General features: G+C 39.1%; 1 protein-coding gene across 3 annotated transcripts in view; it reads right to left on the bottom strand.

Annotated features, from left to right (window-relative positions):
• Window positions 1–15,372, bottom strand: part of LOC118361613 (phospholipid phosphatase-related protein type 5) — a 102,678-nt gene extending 87,306 nt beyond the window's left edge. For all 3 annotated transcript variants that reach the window (XM_052483336.1, XM_052483337.1, XM_035741684.2), the window contains exons 1-2: window positions 15,144–15,372; window positions 8,388–8,484 (exon numbers count right to left, since the gene is read on the bottom strand). In XM_052483336.1, the coding sequence (XP_052339296.1) occupies window positions 8,388–8,456 (69 nt within the window). In that variant the 5' untranslated portion in view covers window positions 8,457–8,484; window positions 15,144–15,372. The remainder of the gene's footprint in view (window positions 1–8,387; window positions 8,485–15,143) is intronic.
• Window positions 15,373–18,581: the final 3,209 nt, after the last annotated feature.

The raw sequence follows: 18,581 nt of genomic DNA, 5'->3' as shown, positions 1-18,581 counted from the left end.
CCTACTACCATACCCCGTTCAAAGGCACTTAAATAGTTTGTCTTGCTAATTCACCCTCCGAATGGCACACATACAGTGCACACTCCATGTCTCAAGACTTAAAATACTTTAACCTGTCTCCCCACCTTCATCTACGCTGATTGGAGTGGATTTAGCAAAGGACATCAATAAGGGATCATTGCTTTCATCTGGATTCACCTGGTTAGTCTATGTCATGGAAAGAGCAGGTGTCCTTAATGTTTTGTACACTCAGTGTATATAATTTGGCTGTATGTAGTTTTAGACAGGCCCATTGTAAATATGTATAATTGTTGCCTCGCTATCTTTATTGCAAAAAAATATATTCAAGTACAAATAGTGACATTATCTTGACAGGGGTAATGAATTGTCCATTGAACAGTATTTATTAATATTTTTTGTTGTTGTGACATGTATTACTAAAATAAAGGTTTAAGGAAATACATGCATGCACCACATTATTACAAAACAAAACTGCTCAATTAAGCCTGATGGTCTTGTATGTACAAAAACAAAGTTTTTTTCATTTCATACAAAAAGCATGAAAAGGTAAAGTAATCGGATAATATCTTACTGTGATGAGTGAAGAATCCAATACTTTCCCTTGTATGTGGTACAAGTCACATTATTGTGGGGTCACCTCCTCTAAGAGTATGAATTTGGCTATTTGAGAAGGTTTGAATCCTAAGCAACCTGCCAAAACATAGTTTGAAGTACAATACCAACATAGCTACTGTCGTAGGTCAACGCTGTGTGCTGGAAAACCTTGGTAGAGCATGGGTGGAATAGGCATTGTGGTGCTCGTGAATTTCTTTTCTTTTTTGGCTTCAGACCAATGCCTCTTCTCACTTCAAACCGTGTTTTTTGTTTTGAATTGTCTAATATAGCGATTACAGTACATTTGGGACCTTTGCCTAACAAGCTTGAAATCACTTAGTGAGAAGCACTCAGATGAATGAGGTGAATGAGAAAGTACGAAAGTCTTGCAAAGTCGGGTGGATAATCAGTTTTCAAATGCGTGAGACAAGTGTGAAATTCCACAACCTCATAAATCGAGTCTATGAAAGCGCAAGACCAAAGCCAGAGTATTTTACTTTTATTCACATCTAGACTATGTCTGATAGATTAAATAAAGAGTTCATTGCGCTGGCCATGTGATACAGTCACAGTGAGATGTATGAGGGAAGGTCTTGGTGACTATGCACATAGCTTAAAGGAGAGTAACAAATGCATTTGTTATATCTTATTCTCTTTAAAGAGGTCGCCACGGTGCAATGCTGGATTATATTGGAGGAAAATTAATTCCGGTCTATAATGTTACATACTGTATTTTATGCATATATACGATATAACTATATGAATATCAATTAAACACACCCTGGTTCATTATTGCTGTAATATTTCAGAGGCAAATGAGAGAAATACAGAACAGCAGTGCAACCTCTAGTGGATTAAGACTGTAATGCAGATACGGTGCCTTCAGAAAGTATTCACACCCCTTTACTTTTTCCACATTTTGTTGTACAGCCTCAATTTAAAAAGGATTAAATAGAGATTTTCTGTCACCGGCCTACACACAGTATCCCATAATGTCAAAGTGGAATTGTGTTTGTGGAAATGTTTACAAAATAATAAAAAATGAAATGCTGAAATGTCTTGAGTTAACCCCTTTGTTATGGCAAGCCTAAATGCATTAAGGAGTCATGTCACATAATGAGTTGCATGGACTCACTCAGTGTGCAATAATAGTGTTTAACATGATTTGTGAATGACTACTGTACCCCATACCTACTGTACAATTATATGTAAGGTTCCTCAGTCGAGCAGTGAATTTCAAACACAGATTCAACCACCTATTGGTAGATGGGTAAAAAAAAAGCAGACATTGAATATCCCTTTCAGCATGGTGAAGTTATTAATTACACTTTGGATGGTGTATCAATACACATAATCACTACAAAGATACAGGCGTCCTTCCTAACTCAGTTGCCAGAGAGGAAGGAAACCACTCTGGGATTTCACCATGAGGCCAATGGTAACTTTAAAACAGTTACAGAGTTGAATGGTTGTGATAGGACAAAACTGAGGATGGATCAACAACATTGTAGTTACTCCACAACACTAACCCAACTGACAGAGTGAAAAGAAGGAAGCCTGTACAGAATAAACATATTGTTTGCAACAAGGCACTAAAGTCCCTGTGTCCAAGAACACTAAGGTAACCTGCCTGTTTGACTACTGACCCATAGCACTCACCTCTGTAGCCATGAAGTGCTTTGAAAGGCTGGTCATGGCTCACAACACCATTATCCCAGAAACCCTAGAACCACTCACATTTGCATACCGCCCCAACAGATCCACAGATGATGCAATCTCTATTGCACTCCACACTGCCCTTTCACACCTGAGAATGCTATTTATTGACTACAGCTCAACGTTCAACACCATAGTGCTCACAAAGCTCATCACTAAGTTAAGGACCCTGGGACTAAACATCTTCCTCTGCAACTGGATCCTGGACTTCCTGACGGGCCGCCCCCAGGTGGTAAGGGTAGGCAACAACACATATGCCACACTGATCCTCAACACGGGGGCCCCTCAGGCGTGCGTGCTCAGTCCCCTCCTGTACTCCCTGTTCACCCACGACTGTGTGGCCAAGCACGATTCCTCCTCCACAATTAAGTTTGCTGATGACACAACAGTGTTAGGCTTGATCACCGACAACGATGAGACAGCCTATAGGGAGGAGGTCAGAGACCTAGCAGTGTGGTGCCAGGACAGCAACCTCTCCATCAACATGAGCAAGACAAAGAGGCTGATCGTGGACTACAGGAAAAGGAGGGCCGATCATGCCTCCATTCACATCGATGGGGCTGTAGCAAGTAGGTCGAGAGTTTCAAGTTTCTTGGTGTCCACATCACCAACAAACTATCATGGTCCAAACCCACCAAGACAGTCGTGAAGAAGGCACAAAAACGCCCTTTCCCCCCTCGGGAGACTGAAAAGATGTGGCATGGGCCCGCAGATCCGTAAAAAGATCTACAGCTGCACCATCGAGAGCATCCAACCGTAACGCGCTACAGGCGCTAGTGAGTACAACCCAGTACATCACTGGGGCCAAGGTTCCTGCCATCCAGGACCTATATACTAGGCAGTGTCAGAGGAAGGCCCAAAAAAATTTCAAAGACTCCAGTCTAGGTCCAAAAGGCTCCTCAACAGCTTCTACCCCCAACAGCTTCTACCCCCAAGCTATACAACTGCTGAATAATTAACCCCCCTTTGTTTTTAAACTGCTGCTACTCGCTGTTTATTCTCCATGCATAGCCACCTTACCCCTACCTACATGTACAAATTACCTCGACTAACCTGTACCCCCGCACATTGACTCAGTACCAGTACCCCCTGTATATAGCCTCGTTATTGTTATTTTACTGTGTTACTTTTTTTAAAATTGTACTTTAGTTTATTTAGTAAATATTTTCTTAATTATATTTTCTTAAAACTGCATTGTTTGTTAAGACCTTGTAAGTAAGCATTTCACCTTTAGTATTCGGCATATGTGACAAATAAAATTTGAGAGAGAGAGAGAGAGAGAGAGAGAGAGAGAGATAGATAGAAAGACTGTCACTGGCGTGGACCTCCTGGGCCATCTCTTGTATCCTTCTTCTCTTTTGAAGTGCTTTCTGCCCGAGTGGAGTTAGGCTGCTGACGGAGTGAGTTGGGAGCTAGCGGGAGAGGATTGGCCTCTGTGGTGTCTTTTACAAAGGAAGCGAGGAGGAGAGCTGTGTGGAGCTTTCAGGGAGCCCTTAAGTTGACGGAGGACTGTGATGATCTAGTGTATTAAATAGGCCAAGCTGTGATACTGAGAGCCCAGAGAGACTTGGTACTACATTGTCTGGGAGAGGGCCCCTGTGTTCTTCTGTACTGGCAGATTCAACACTTCAAATGTAGGCTGCTAAAGTACATTGGGTGTGAATGCCCTGAATGTACTGCATGCAAGCTCGTCAGAGGCCAGCATTTCTGAATATATACAAATAGTTAATGGAATGTTTCTGAGATAATATCCAGGCATGGTGTCCACAGTTTAGGTGATAACAATAACCTACATTAAACGCAAGGAAAAGCAGAGAAAGCAATATGCTCATTTCCAACATCCAAGCAGCTTTGGCACATGGGTTTTTCTGTTGCTCATTAGAAAAACGACATTCAGGCTTGGAGGTGTGTAATTCTAACTGATTCCACGTTTGGATGAATTATGTTTGTCCCCCATGAGACACTGTAGAGGCAGTAGCCTATTTCAATGCATCAAAATCCCCAGAATGAATCTTAGATAACTCAAGAAATCTGTAAATTATTTTTTAGGTTTTTGCCGAAGATGTTATTGTTGCCCAATTTTACATCTAACTAAGGTGTTTGGTGCAGTATTTCTCAAGAAAAACAATGTGCAATGTGTTGTCTTATGTAAACCAAGTCGGGCTGCTGTCTCATTATGCTGTTGGATAGAGAGCAGTCACTGCAGCTGTTCACCACATGTTAGTGGGCAAATGGACATCATCAAATCAAAACCCAACCATAATTTACCCGTTGTAACACACAGATGTTCCCAACTCCGTTTTAGACAAGACTTTATGACCAAAATTATTGTATTTACACTAGTTAGTCCATTTTGACACTAGATTAACTGTTTCTGACTCATATCGATGTCACATAGGCCATTTTCAAAGGGATTTGTTTATTTTAAAGGCAGTCGCTCTGAAGAAAATAGAAAATATGTGACTGTCAGACTTCTGTGTTGAGGGGGCAGACTGCTCCCCACTCTCTTTCTCTCTCTCCAGAGCCAGGACTGTTGTGTGTTGTTTCTGTTCTTCCGTCTGGGCTGAGGGAGAGAGGAGAGGAGCGGTGGGACCAGTCAGCCTCTGCTTCAACCTCTTAGGCTCTCTTTTGCTCTCACTCCCACATCCCTAGCCCCTCTAACCCCTCAGAGGACCACAGGAGTGAAGCCTCAGGGGTAGAATGATGTGCAGCATTTACTGCACCAACAAGGCTTGTGCTACTGGAAGAGTGGGTCTATCTATGAGTTGACAATGACCTTCAGTTCACTTCTCTCCCACACATCCCCAGCCTAACCCATCAGAGGAACACAGGAACAACTCAATGCCTTCAACAGCCCCTAAACCCACTCCCTCCTAGCACCAGCCTGGTTGGCCCAGTAGGTATTGCAGCACGTCATTCTCCTACTCCCAGGATATGTAAGTGGGCAGTCTTTACCCACCGGTCTAAAGTACACTCACATCTCCTCAGATGGCGGAGACATTTCTCATTAATGCTTTCTTTGTCTCCTTATTTCATTAAAATGACATTATACATGTGTGCCATTACATAGAATAGGCAAATTACGGACAGGAACCTTGCATGACATACACATAATTCATATGTATTGGGATGTTATATTTTCTGAGTGGGGAGTAACTGAAACACGTACACAGATATACAGTATGAATAGATGCCAAGCACAGTTGATGCATGGCAAAGATGCACAGATGAAGTAAGATCCACTGGATTGATAGATGCTGATGAACAACTATGATATCTTTGATTTCAATTTACGGAGAAACTGGGGTGGTTAGTCATCAATGTACACAATAGGACTTTCCTGTCAGTAAACATGATGATATTTAAGTGGGTTTTGTTAGTAAATAACTGTTTGTGTTAGGTCTCAATCATTTGTGAGGATGCCAAAGTGGGCTATAATTGTTCACACTTCTGGCAAATTGAGAGGAGGAGATGAGAGAAGGAGCAGGCTCATTTCACACCTAATGTGAAACGATTAGGCCGATGATTTTGGTGGAGTTCAATTATGATGATGATGGTGATGATGTTCTTTCAGAGAACATGTGATGCTAATAAAGTCGTGATTAAACAGCCTTGCGTATTCTGCAGGTGAAAAGCGTTAATAACCCGCAGAGCCAGCTCAGTTCATTTGCTGTGACATTTTCACATATCCCGTCTCCTCGTTCTCCCTCGTAAATATGTGTAGAGATGAGTTACATCTCTGAGTAAAACTGAGAAGTTCAAGGCTACATCATTGTGTTCATTGGGTTCAGTGTTTCCTAAGGGTACAGGAAATGAAATGAAGAGGAAATATTTTCAAGCTGGAGCTGAAGTTGTTAGAAATTAATTTAGATTTACAATCGCTCCAATTAACAGAAGACAAAACTGTACAAACAGTTAGAACAGTATAACACTGACGGAAAAACAACATGAATTCATGCGAAAATATTTGTTTTCGGGGACACTTCACGTGACATTTTACATATGAAAACATGTATGTTTGGAACACTTCACATGTAAATTCATGTGTTTTTGGAACACTTCACATGTGAATACATGTGTTTTTGGAACACTTCACATGTGAATACATGTGTTTTTTCACATGTGAATACAACACTTCAATATTTGTTTTTTCACATGTGAATACATGTGGACACTTCACATGTGAATACATGTGTTTTTTTACATGTGAATACATGTAAATTCATGTGTTTTTGGAACACTTCACATGTGAATACATGTGTTTTTGGAACACTTCACATGTGAATACATGTGTTTTTGGAACACTTCACATGTGAATACATGTGTTTTTGGAACACTTCACATGTGAATACATGTGTTTTTGGAACACTTCACATGTGAATACATGTGTTTTTGGAACACTTCACATGTGAATACATGTGTTTTTGGAACACTTCACATGTGAATACATGTGTTTTTGGAACACTTCACATGTGAATACATGTGTTTTTGGAACACTTACATGTGTTTTGGAACACTTTGTGAAACACTTCACATGTGTGAATACATGTGTTTTTGGAACACTTCACATGTGAATACATGTGTTTTTGGAACACTTCACATGTGAATACATGTGTTTTTGGAACACTTCACATGTGAATACATGTGTTTTTGGAACACTTCACATGTTGCAGAAATGAGTCATTATGATACACAGCGCTTTTAAAATACAGTGTTTCTTCTTACATATTTGACATGTTTATTCATACAGTAATTATTATTCAACGCGTCCTCACCTGGGCTTTGAACTCACAACCTCTTGGTTCACGGCATTCTGATATTTCTGCTACCATGTCTGTGTCAATGGCTGGTTTCACCTCTATTCCTACACTTTTGACTTCTAAGTAAATATCAGCTTGGTTAAAAATACACTCAAGAAAACTATTATACTTGTCATTGCGATTCAGGAGTAACACTGAAGCAGAATAATATGCCTGCCAACATTAAACTATACAGAGAATGGTGAAATATCTGAAATAGGTAAAGGAAATCAATGATGAGAGAATAGTCAGATTAAGTGCTAACTAAAATAGCAGTGCAGATGCCACTCTTTAGCTATGTGCAGATGTATTATGGGTAATGAATGTGTAGAGGAATGCTACAGACTTTGCAGACAGCAGAAAGATCAGCACACCTTGAATCCAGAGGTTGTGTGTTCAAATTTAGATGAACAGCATACTACTTACTTTAAAACTCCATACCATTTCATTACTTATAATGTTTTGGGACCATCTGAGGCCATCACGTGAGGTCCTGACGACTGGTAAAACAAATGTCTTGAGAACATCTTACAAAAATGCCAATATGGTCCTTGCCCTTATGGAAAAACAACGTGAATTTCACGTGTGAACTAATGTGATCTGATGTGAAGTTAATGTGACAACACGTGGCAACATGTAAAGCAACATGAAACTAAATATGTGAGGGAGGTACACCCTTCTCATATCGAACAGCAATCTGCGCTGCTCCGTCATGTTGTGAACAAGGCAGCATGGTGCATCATTCAGAAACATACGACGTCTCTTTTCCATACAAAATATATGTTCGAAATTTCAAACTAGTTTTCATTGAGAAGGAAGAAAAAAGCATATTTATCAAAAGAAATCACTTTTGCATGTAAAAACACAGAATTACGACTCGATACTCCATGTGCTTAATTAACCTAGGTCACTTTTGTTTTGAGCCGACTTCGGCGTTGGCTTCACGTGAAGTGTTCCAAAAACACGTTTGCGGATCATTTCACATGTGAAATGTGAAGTATTCTAAACACACATGGTTTCACATGATTCCCAAAATACATTTTAACATGTAAAATGTCACGTGAAATGTTCCAAAAACAAGTTTTCACATCATTTTTCATGTGAAATGTTGACATTTTACATCCCCATGTTGTCACATTTATTTAACATGAGATCATGTTCTCACATGTGCTCACACAAGATCACATGTGTTAACATGTGGAATTCATGTGATTTTTATCTGTAAGGGAACAATTCTCCATAATAATACAATCTTACCTCCACAAGCAGGTAAGTGAAGAATTTCCTCTTATCTCTTGGCTCCCATCTTTCTGCGACTGCAGGCATGTTTCCGTACACCACAATGTGGCATTAACTGTAAAATTGTATACAAAGGGACACTAATTAGAGTTCCATTCGAAAACTGTATGTATGGTGCCTAAACTTTTATTTACAACTACTACAGTTAACCACTAGATGGAGCCTGTAAACAATCTTTGACACTATCGCTACTGTCGTAGAAAACAAGAGGTTTTCCTCCTTTAGAAACCTGGGGACGTATTCATAAAACAATTAAGAATAGAAGTCCCGTATTAATTATGATCGAAAAGTTACAACTTATCCTAGATCAGCACTCCTACTCTGAGACACTTTAAGATTGCAGTACAGGTCATCTCACTTGTTTTCTCACAGATGTTTTATTTTATTCAATGTACTCATTCTAAATGTTTGGCATGAGTTGATATGATGTTATGTTGATTCTCTATATGAGCTTTTGACAGGATTACACATTATTCTGGTCCTTAGCAGGCTATACATTGCTATCATATTCATTACCACAAGGGGGCATTGGGGAGCATTGGGGAGCATAGCTGAAAAGTACCTGTCATATACAGGGACATGTTTATGATGTACAACATATTTCAGTGAATAGCCTTGTGTTCAACTTCTCATGAGAGAAAGAGAGAGAAAGGTATTTGTTTGGTTTAGTAGCTCAAAGAAACACTGTCTAGAAGAAACACTGTCTAGAAAAACTGTCTACACAATCAGGCTACAATTGCTACAGGTATAAAGCACCGTCATATGAGTGGTGTGAATTGAATGAGCAAATGTTAAATTAAACTTAACATCATAACACTGACCATTTTCAATCAATTAAGGGTGGATTTAATTCCAACAAATTTAGAGTGAATCACAGTGCTTTGCCTCTGGGGCATTACATTTTTAACCTTGGCCCTGTGCTTGTGTGTGCAGCATGCATCTCGATACCCTCTATGATGTTATGCATATTAACGGAGCAGACAAGCACGGACATCTAAAAGCAGAGACCTGATTCTAATTCCACAGCAGATGAGAAGGAATACATACTCCAGTAACTACCAGCTCAGAATGAGATGGGGAATCATTGTGATTCAGTCTATTCCAGGACCCTTCCACAACTATGCTCTTTTTAACAACTGTCTCATTGTTTAAACATGTTCTGCTTCTACTGCATGTGGTGGGCTAAACCTTGCTCTTTAAAGAGGAGGTATTGTTTACTTGTCTTTTATGTCAGAAGGCAAAAGCTAAGTACATCAGACCAGACCAGATCACACCAGAAGAGATCAGACCAGACCAGGGCCTGGTTTCCCAAAATAAATCGGGCCCTGACCAGCCCAGAAACAATGTGTGAGCAGATAGTTTTGTTTTGCAGTGCACTGCTAATGCAGACAGAGTGGGTGTGTGGTGTACCCCAGTTTCAAATGCCATGTAATATAGGAACAGTCAAGGTGGGAAAGAGTGTTCTCCTCAGACACAACCTTTGTCTGGTTCTGAAAGGCCACTTGTGCTGAAGGAAGAATTCCATCTTGAGCTAGATTAGAATTGTATTGTATTGTATTCGATCATTGGAGTTTTTGTCATGAGAAGCCTTTTGAAAAGGCTTCAATTTGGAACACAAAACAGTCTCTCTCACCTCACCAGGGAGAGCTGTACGTATTAGCCTTGAGACAATATGGTGTTTCCATCTACCTCGAGCTTCTTTAATCCATTTCCACGGCACCCTGATCATTGATCTTCTCGTGTTTTATCACCTAGCCTTAGGTAGAGCGTTATCTCAATCTCTAGAGATTCAACAACTAGATCTAGTGGAATTTTTTTCCCATCGTGTTTGAGATACAGTATAAGGGTCTTATTCCATTGTGTCTTAAAAGCACATTATTAGTAGATATCGCTAAACAAGCAGTGCCTTCTAGGCAGAACTGATTATTCTTAGACATATTTGTTATGTTCACCTTGCTGTCAGGAAAAAGTATTGTGTGTCAAATGTGAAGACATATTAACAGTCTAAACCGTAAAATAGCAATCAGCAGTAGAAAGAATAACAAATTGTTTTCCCTGCCCCTGTTTTGGTAAAAAAATATATAAGGGATTAGGCATGAAGAATTCAGGAGTTTATTTCACATTTTTCACATTTGTGTTTTTTTATCGGAAATTATTGCTTATGGGGAGGGGCACAACTTTCACTGGGGACAGGGGGGACATGTCCCTCCCACATTCTGAAATTGCATTTTTGCCCCCAGTTTTATCATTGGAATGTGATACAGAACGAGGCAACGGTGTGCTTTAGGACCATGCGGACGCCTCCGAGTGGTCAGGTAGACTATTTGGAAAGTTAATCCAACTGGATAAACAAATAAATATAATATAATATATTTTTTTTTTTTTCTAAAAAACAAATTTGCATATGTGTAAAATATGACTGTTCTCAGATTTTAAATTCATAGATTTTAGGTGAGTATTAAAATGTGTTTTCTTTTGCAAAATGCTATATCCATTGTTAAGCTGGAATGGAATGTTTGTATTATGTATATTTGATTGTGATATGTGATTGTCTCATCTAGCTATCTTATGATGAATGTAAGTCGCTCTGGATATGAGCATCTGCTAAATGACAAAAATATAAACATTTACATTTTTACATACAGATCTCACAGCTCTGCACTTAATTATTGAATTTAAAATATACAATACCAGTCAAAAGTTTGGACAAACCTACTCAGGGTTTTTCTTTATTTTTACTATTTTCTAAGTTGTAGAACAGTAGTGAACATCACAACTATGAAATAACACATGGAATCATGTAGTAACCAAAAACATATTAAACAAATTAAAATAGATTTTAGATTTTAGATTCTTCAAAGTAGACACCCTTTGTCTTGATGACAGCTTTGCACACTATTGGCATTCTCTCAACCAGCTTCATGAGGTAGTAACCTGGAATGCATTTCAATTAATAAGAGTGCCTTGTTAAAAGATCATATGTGGAATTTCTTTCCTTCTTAATGCGTTTGAGCCAATCAGCTGTGTTGTGACAAGGTAGGGGTGTTATTCAGAAGATAGCCCTATTTGGGAAAATACCAAGTCCATATTATGGCAAGAAAATCTCAAATAAGCAAAGAGAAATGACAGTCCATTCTTACCTTACTTAAGACATGAAGATCAGTCAATCCGGAAAACCCAGGAAAAGTTCATTAGAGTTACCAGCCTCAGAAATTTCAGCCCAAATGAATGCTTCAAGGAGTTCAAGTAACAGACACATCTCAACATCAAGTGTTCAGAGGAGACTGTGTGAATCAGGCCTTCATAGTCGAATTGCTGCATAGAAACCACTACTAAAGGACACCAGTAAGAAGAAAAGACTTTCTTGAGCCAAGAAACACGAGCAATGGACATTAGACCAGTGGAAATCTGTTGTTTGGTCTGATGAGTCCAAATTAGAGATTTTTGGTTCCAACTACTGTGTCTTTGTGAGACACAGAGTAGGTGAACGGATGATCTCTGCATGTTTGGTTCCCACCATTAAGCATTTGAGGAGGAGGTGTGATGGTGTGGGGGTGCTTTGCTGGTGACACTGTCTGTGATTAATTTAGAATTCAGGGCACACTTAACGAGCATGGCTACCACAGCATTCTGCAGCGATATGCCATCCCATCTGGTTTGCGCTTAGTGAGACTATCATTAGTTTTTCAACAGGACAATGACCCAACACACCTCTGAGCTGTGTAAGGGCTATTTGACCAAGAAGGAGCGTGATGGAGTGCTGCACCTGATCTCCACAATCACCTGACCTCAACCCAACTGAGATGGTTTGGGATGACTTGGACCGCAGAGGGAAAGAAAAGCAGCCAATAAGTGCTCATCATATGTGGGAACGCCTTCAAGACTGTTGGAAAAGCATTCCAGGTGAAGCTGGTTGAGAGAATGCCATGAGTGTGCAAAGCTATCATTAAGGCAAAGGGTAGCTACTTTGAAGAATCTAAAATCTAAAATATATTTTGATATATTTTACTATTTTTTGGTTACTACAAGATTCCATATTTGTTATTGCATAGTTTTGATGTCTTCACTATACTATTCTATAATGTAGAACATTTTAAAAATAAAGGAAAACCCTTCAATGAGTAGGTGTGTCCAAACTTTTGACTGGTACTGGATATAGTATTCACACCTCTTAACTTTTTTTGTGTTACAACCTGAATATAAAATGGTTTCGATTTTTTGGTCACTGGCCTACACATAATACCCCGTAATGTTCAAGTGGAATTATGTTTTTCTTATTTACGTTTTTTAAATTATAGATGAAAAGCTGAAATGTCTTGAGTCAATAAGTATTCAACCCCTTTGTTATGGAAATCCTAAATAAATTCAGGAGTAAACATGTGCTTAACAAGTCGCATAACAAGTTGCATGGACTCACTCTGTGTGCAATAATGGTGTTTAACATGATTTTTTAATGACTACCTCACACATACAATTATATGTAAGGCCCCTCAGTCGAGCAGTGAATTTCAAACACAGATTCAACCACAAAGAACCGGGAAGTTTTCCAATTCCTCGCAAAGAAGGGCACCTAATGGTAGATTGGTAAATAAAAAAAGCTGACATTTGAACATGGTCACAACAAAGATACAGGCGTCCTTCCTAACTCAGTTGCCGGAGAGGAAGGAAACCGCTCTGGGATTTCGCCATGAGTCCAATGGTGACTTTAAAACAGTTACAGTGTTTAATTGCTGTTATAGGAGAAAATGGAGGATGGATCAACAACATTGTAGTTACTCCATAATACTAACCTAATTCAGAGGGTCTGGGTTAAATGCGGAAGACACATTTCAGTTGAATACATTCAGTTGGACAACTGACTAGGTATCCCCCTTTCCCTTTCCCTAATTGACAGAGTGAAAAGAAGGAAACCTCTTCAGAATAAAAAATATTCCAAAACTTGCATCCTGTTTACACGGCACTAAAGTAATACTGCGAAAAAAATGGCAAATCCAATACAACACATTACTAAGTACCACTCTCCATATTTTTAAGAATGGTGGTGGCTGCATCATGTTTTATGGGTATGCTTGTAGTTGTTAAGGATTAGGAGTTTTTCAGGATAAAAAAGAAACGGAATAGAGACAAAACTGAGGCAAAATCCTAGAGGAAAACCTGGTTCAGTCTGCTTTGTACCAGACACTGGGAGATGAATTCACCTTTCAGCAGGTCAATAACCTAAAACACAAGGCCAAATCTACACTGGAGTTGCTTACCAAGAAGACAGTGAATGTGGCTGAGTCACAGTTTTGACTTAAATCTACTTGAAATCTACTTGAAAATCTAGGGCAAAACCTGAAAATGATTCAACAACAAATTTGACAGAGCTTGAAGATTTTTTAAAAGAATAATGGCAAATGTTGCACAATCCAGTTGTGCAAAGCTCTTACGAGACTTGCCAGAAAGACTCACTGCTGTAATCGCTGCCAAAGGTGCTTCTGCAAAGTACTGACTCAGGGGTGTGAATACTTAAATATTTCTGTATTTAATTTTCGATAAATGTACAAGTATTCACTTTGTCATTATTGGTTATTGTGTGTAGATGGGTGGGAATAAATCTATTTAATCAATGTTGAATTGAGGCAGTAACACAACAACATGTGGAATAAGTCAAGGGGTATGAATACTGTTTTGATGTCACAAATCATTTGTACATTTATTTCTTTAAAATGTAGTTAATTGTTACATTTGACTGTGTAAAACCTAGCAGTACTACTTATTTATCTGGGAGTTTGGCGATTATGTAGCATTTAGCAAAAACATGATTATTTGACTCTGTATTGAAACCCTAAACTGATATGTTTTATGCCATGATTAGATTGTGAAAAAACACACCAATCGCTTTAATAATTTATTTTTTAAATAAAAGCTCATTTTCTAACATTTTTGAAAATGGATATACAGTGATTTGGAACAAAACTCTTCAAATGTAACCACTCTCAAATTCATAGACAGAGCTATGGATGCAAGGACTGACCATCCGAGATATCAAAATGATAGTTTTAATAATGTTTTAACGTTTTATATTGGTTTGCAAACATTGGAGTAAAACAAGCTTATATGCTGGGTTCTGATGGGGTATGACAGTTGAACTAAGCTCACGTCATATGTAAGTTATATTCTTCAATAATCAATCGGTACATATTTAATTTAAGTCAATAAATGGATGTAGCAACAGCTGATTACCCCTTTAAGGGTATATTCAAATACGTCTATAAACTGCTACAGATGAATTGCATCATCAATGTTTTACTGTGTACTGTATGTACAGTGTAGGTTGAAGATTGTATCGGATCCATGGGTACAGTAGCCTATACAACACAATAATGATCAGAGCACCTGAAACTGTAACAAGGCAGATCGTAATAACACTAATAATACCGTAAACACACGTAATAACATTGAGCCTCATTTCAAAATAGCAATACTCTGAAACTCTACCGATATGAACGTTTTGACGTTTTCTTAGCTTTCCTCCTCGATGCACACCACCACACGTCCTTAGAAAGCATAGAGCCATAGGCTATCATATGTGGTGCATTGCTGTATTTTCTCATTCTCTGCACGAACAGTAGCCTACCTAACAAAATGCAGAGCAGTTACGACTGAACATCTACCCTGCGACAATTACGACAGTCTCTGCAGTGCTGACGGGATAACGGGAAAAAGTCCTACCTTGGACTGCTCAAGGAGTTTTAGCGACTCAACAGCTTCAGAAGTCTGAACGTGATAAATAAACAACCAGACGTGACTCATATGTTTGTATCTCTACGGACGTTTGCTTCTTGGATGTACATTTAGTGTTCTACGAATTTCCGAGGTCCCTTCTCGTGAAAATAACTCATTAATTTCAATACTTTCAGTGTCTCCGGTATGTTGTCAATTACCTTGGTGGATGCAGCAAATGCGCTACTGCGCATGCGCAACCCTGGACAGTCTTTTTGCTGTAATGTCATGGAAGTGAAGGCTAGTTTACACCACTGTTGCTATCGTCCCATCCCCCATAAACTCTAACTCTTTCTCCTAGTAAAAGGTGTCCTACAGTGGCAAGACAAAATATATGTGAACCCTTTGCAATTACCTGGTTTTCTGCATAAATTGGTCATACAATTTGATCTGATCTTCATCTAAGACACAACCATAGACAAACACACTGTGCTTAAACTAATAACACACAAGTTATTGTATTTTTCTTGTCTCTGTTGGATACATCATTCAAACTTTCACAGTATAGGTTGGACAAAGTATGTGGACCCCTAGGCTAATGACTTCTCCAAAAGCTAATTGGAGTCAGGAGTCAGCTAACCCTGAGTCCAATCAATGAGACAGTTAGAGCTGCCCTGCACTATAAAAAACTATTCACAAGAAGCATTGCCTGATGTGACCCATGCCTTGAACAAAATAGATCTCAAAAGACCTAAGATTAAGAATTGTTGACTTGCCTAAAGCTGAAAATTGTTGTCTCTAAATGGAGAATGTTCAGCACTGATGCTACTCTCCCTAGGTGTGGCCGTCCCGCAAAGATGACTGCAAGAGCACAGCGCAGAATGCTCAACAAGGTTAAGAAGAATCCTAGAGTGTCAGCTAAAGACTTACAGAAATCTCTGGAACATGCTAACATCTCTGTTGACGAGTCTACGATACGTAAAAAAAAAGAGAGAATTATGTTCATGGGAGGACTCTACGGAAGAAGCCACTGCTGTCCATGAAAAACATTACTGCACGTCTGAGGTTCGCAAAATAGCACCCGGATGTTCCACAGCGCTACTGGCAAAATATTCTGTGGACAGATGAAACTTAAGTTGAGTTGCTTGAAAGGAACACACAACACTATGTGTATTGAAAAAAACGCATCCCCACTGTAAAGTATGGTGGAGGGAGCATCATGGTTTGGGGCTACTTTGCTGCCACAGGGCCTTGACAGCTTGCTATCATCAAAGGAAAAATGAATTCCCATGTTTATCAAGACATTTTTGCAGGAGAATTGAAGGCTATCTGTCCACCAACTGAAGCTCAACAGAAGTTGGGTGATGCAACAGTACAATGACAAAAAAACACAGAAGAAAATCAACAACAGAATGGCTTGAACAGAAGAAAATATGCCTTCTGGAGTGGCCCAGTCAGAGTCCTGACCTCAACCCGATTGACATGCTGTGGCATGAGCTCAAGAGAGCGGTTCACACCAGACATCCCAAGAATATTGCTGAACTGATATAGTTTTGTATAGAAGTATGTTTCAAAATCCCTCCTGACTGTTGTGCAGGTCTGATCAACAACTACAGAAAATGTTTGGTTGAGGTTATTACTGCAAAAAGGAGGGTAAACCAGTTATTAAATCCACCGGTTCACATACTTTTACCGCTCTGCACTGTGAATGTTTACACGGTGTGTTCAGTAAAGACCTGAAAACATATAATTGTTTGTGTGTTGTTAATATAAGCAGACTGTGTTTGTCTATTGTTGTGACAAATTTATGCAGAAATTGATAATTTATGCAGAAATCTGTCATTTCAAAGGGTTCACATACTTTTTCTTGCCACTGTATTCAGGAATATAGGTTACTCACTAGGCACGGTGTCCGTTTGCTAGTCAGATACTAGAGTGACATAAACTTCCAGGTAGCCTACCCTTTAGAGTGGCTAATATTTAAACATATGCTATAATAATGGGGAGTCTCTGCACCTTAGACGGTCGCTGTCAACTGTCATGTGGTTCTGAATTAACATGAATGGTGCTGAATTACCGCAAGTGTCTTGTTTTCTAAATGTAGGCATATTTAACAGATTTGGATCATTCTTATCTTCTGACTGTGGGCCCAATTTTATAGATATTTGAAAAATGAAAAAAGTAATCAGAGGATGTGAAATGGGTCTGAAGATAGTTGAAAAGAGGAATATTTCGTTAATTAATTATGATTGTCCTCTCCTCCCTGAGGAGAGAACAATCATTAATGGGAGTCCATTAATTACACCCACTCTGTATCAATGCCAGTAATAGATAGTCTCATTAAAGATATAGGCTATCAAGTTTTTACACCATTAGTGCTGCACAATATTGCTACACTTGAACCACAGTCACATTAAGCAGCTATCTATCCAGCCAAGATCAATAGGCAGGGCCAGCTCCAGGCATAAGCAACATAAGTTATTGCTTAGGGCCCCAGGCCGTTAGGGGGCCCTAAACCCCATTTTTATCTTTTGGAACTCAGTCGGGGTCTCAACTTACTGTTGAGAGTTAGAATAGTGGAATTCAGTAGGTACAAGTTTGAAATTTGGTTGTGCTTCAGCTATTATTTGTTTCTTGTTATGTTAGTCACTAACAATGTTTCCATCCACAGTTTTTATGTGAGTAAAGTAATTCCGTAGGAAAAAACAAAGACGACTGCTGTGATGGAATCATGAAGTTTTGGTACAATTGTATAATGCCGACAAATAATTTGTCCTTTCCACATGGTGGGATTTTTTTCTGTCCGTAAAATTCATTATGTGGGAAATAGCGGTGTTAATGACTTTACGCGCAAATATTGATATAATAACCATCATATCGAAGTAAACTTGGAGTCACACGATAATATGGTGTGTGGTCCTCCCACTACGACTCAGGAAACCATTCAGTCAGTGTATTAGGCTACAGATGAAAAAACTTACGGTAAACTTCACAGGGTGGTGAAAGTGCACGGTGATCTTGAAATGTGTATCTGCCCCATTGCAAAAACTATTTGAACTACATGGAATTTGCCATAAAATTGCTGAATGTCTCTCCGCCCCATGGTATAGAATTGCAGAAAATTAGCTTTAAAACTAATTTATTCTCTCTGAATTTAAAATTAGGGGGCAACCAAATCTCATTTAGGGCCCCCAAAAGGCTAGTCCTGTTGATAGGTATTGCTAGAAGACATTTACAGTAGAAATTGATTGATTCATGTTGTCATTTGAAAGCTACTGCACACAATAAGCCTGATTTACAGACAAGCCGAAATCTACTGTATACTGTGACTGTTTTACTGCTGAGCTAATTAAAATGCTGTCAGTTCATGTTTATGAATGCATGCGTTCCGGAGTGCATGCGTTCCGGAGTGCGCCTGCGCCTTTCCCTAAAGCGCCAGAGTGTAAA

This window comes from Oncorhynchus keta, chromosome 28, assembly GCF_023373465.1.
Source record: "Oncorhynchus keta strain PuntledgeMale-10-30-2019 chromosome 28, Oket_V2, whole genome shotgun sequence".
Classification (NCBI taxonomy): Eukaryota; Metazoa; Chordata; class Actinopteri; order Salmoniformes; family Salmonidae; genus Oncorhynchus; species Oncorhynchus keta.
The sequence above is the reverse complement of the archived record's forward strand: the minus strand, read 5'-3'. Positions and strand labels throughout refer to the sequence as shown.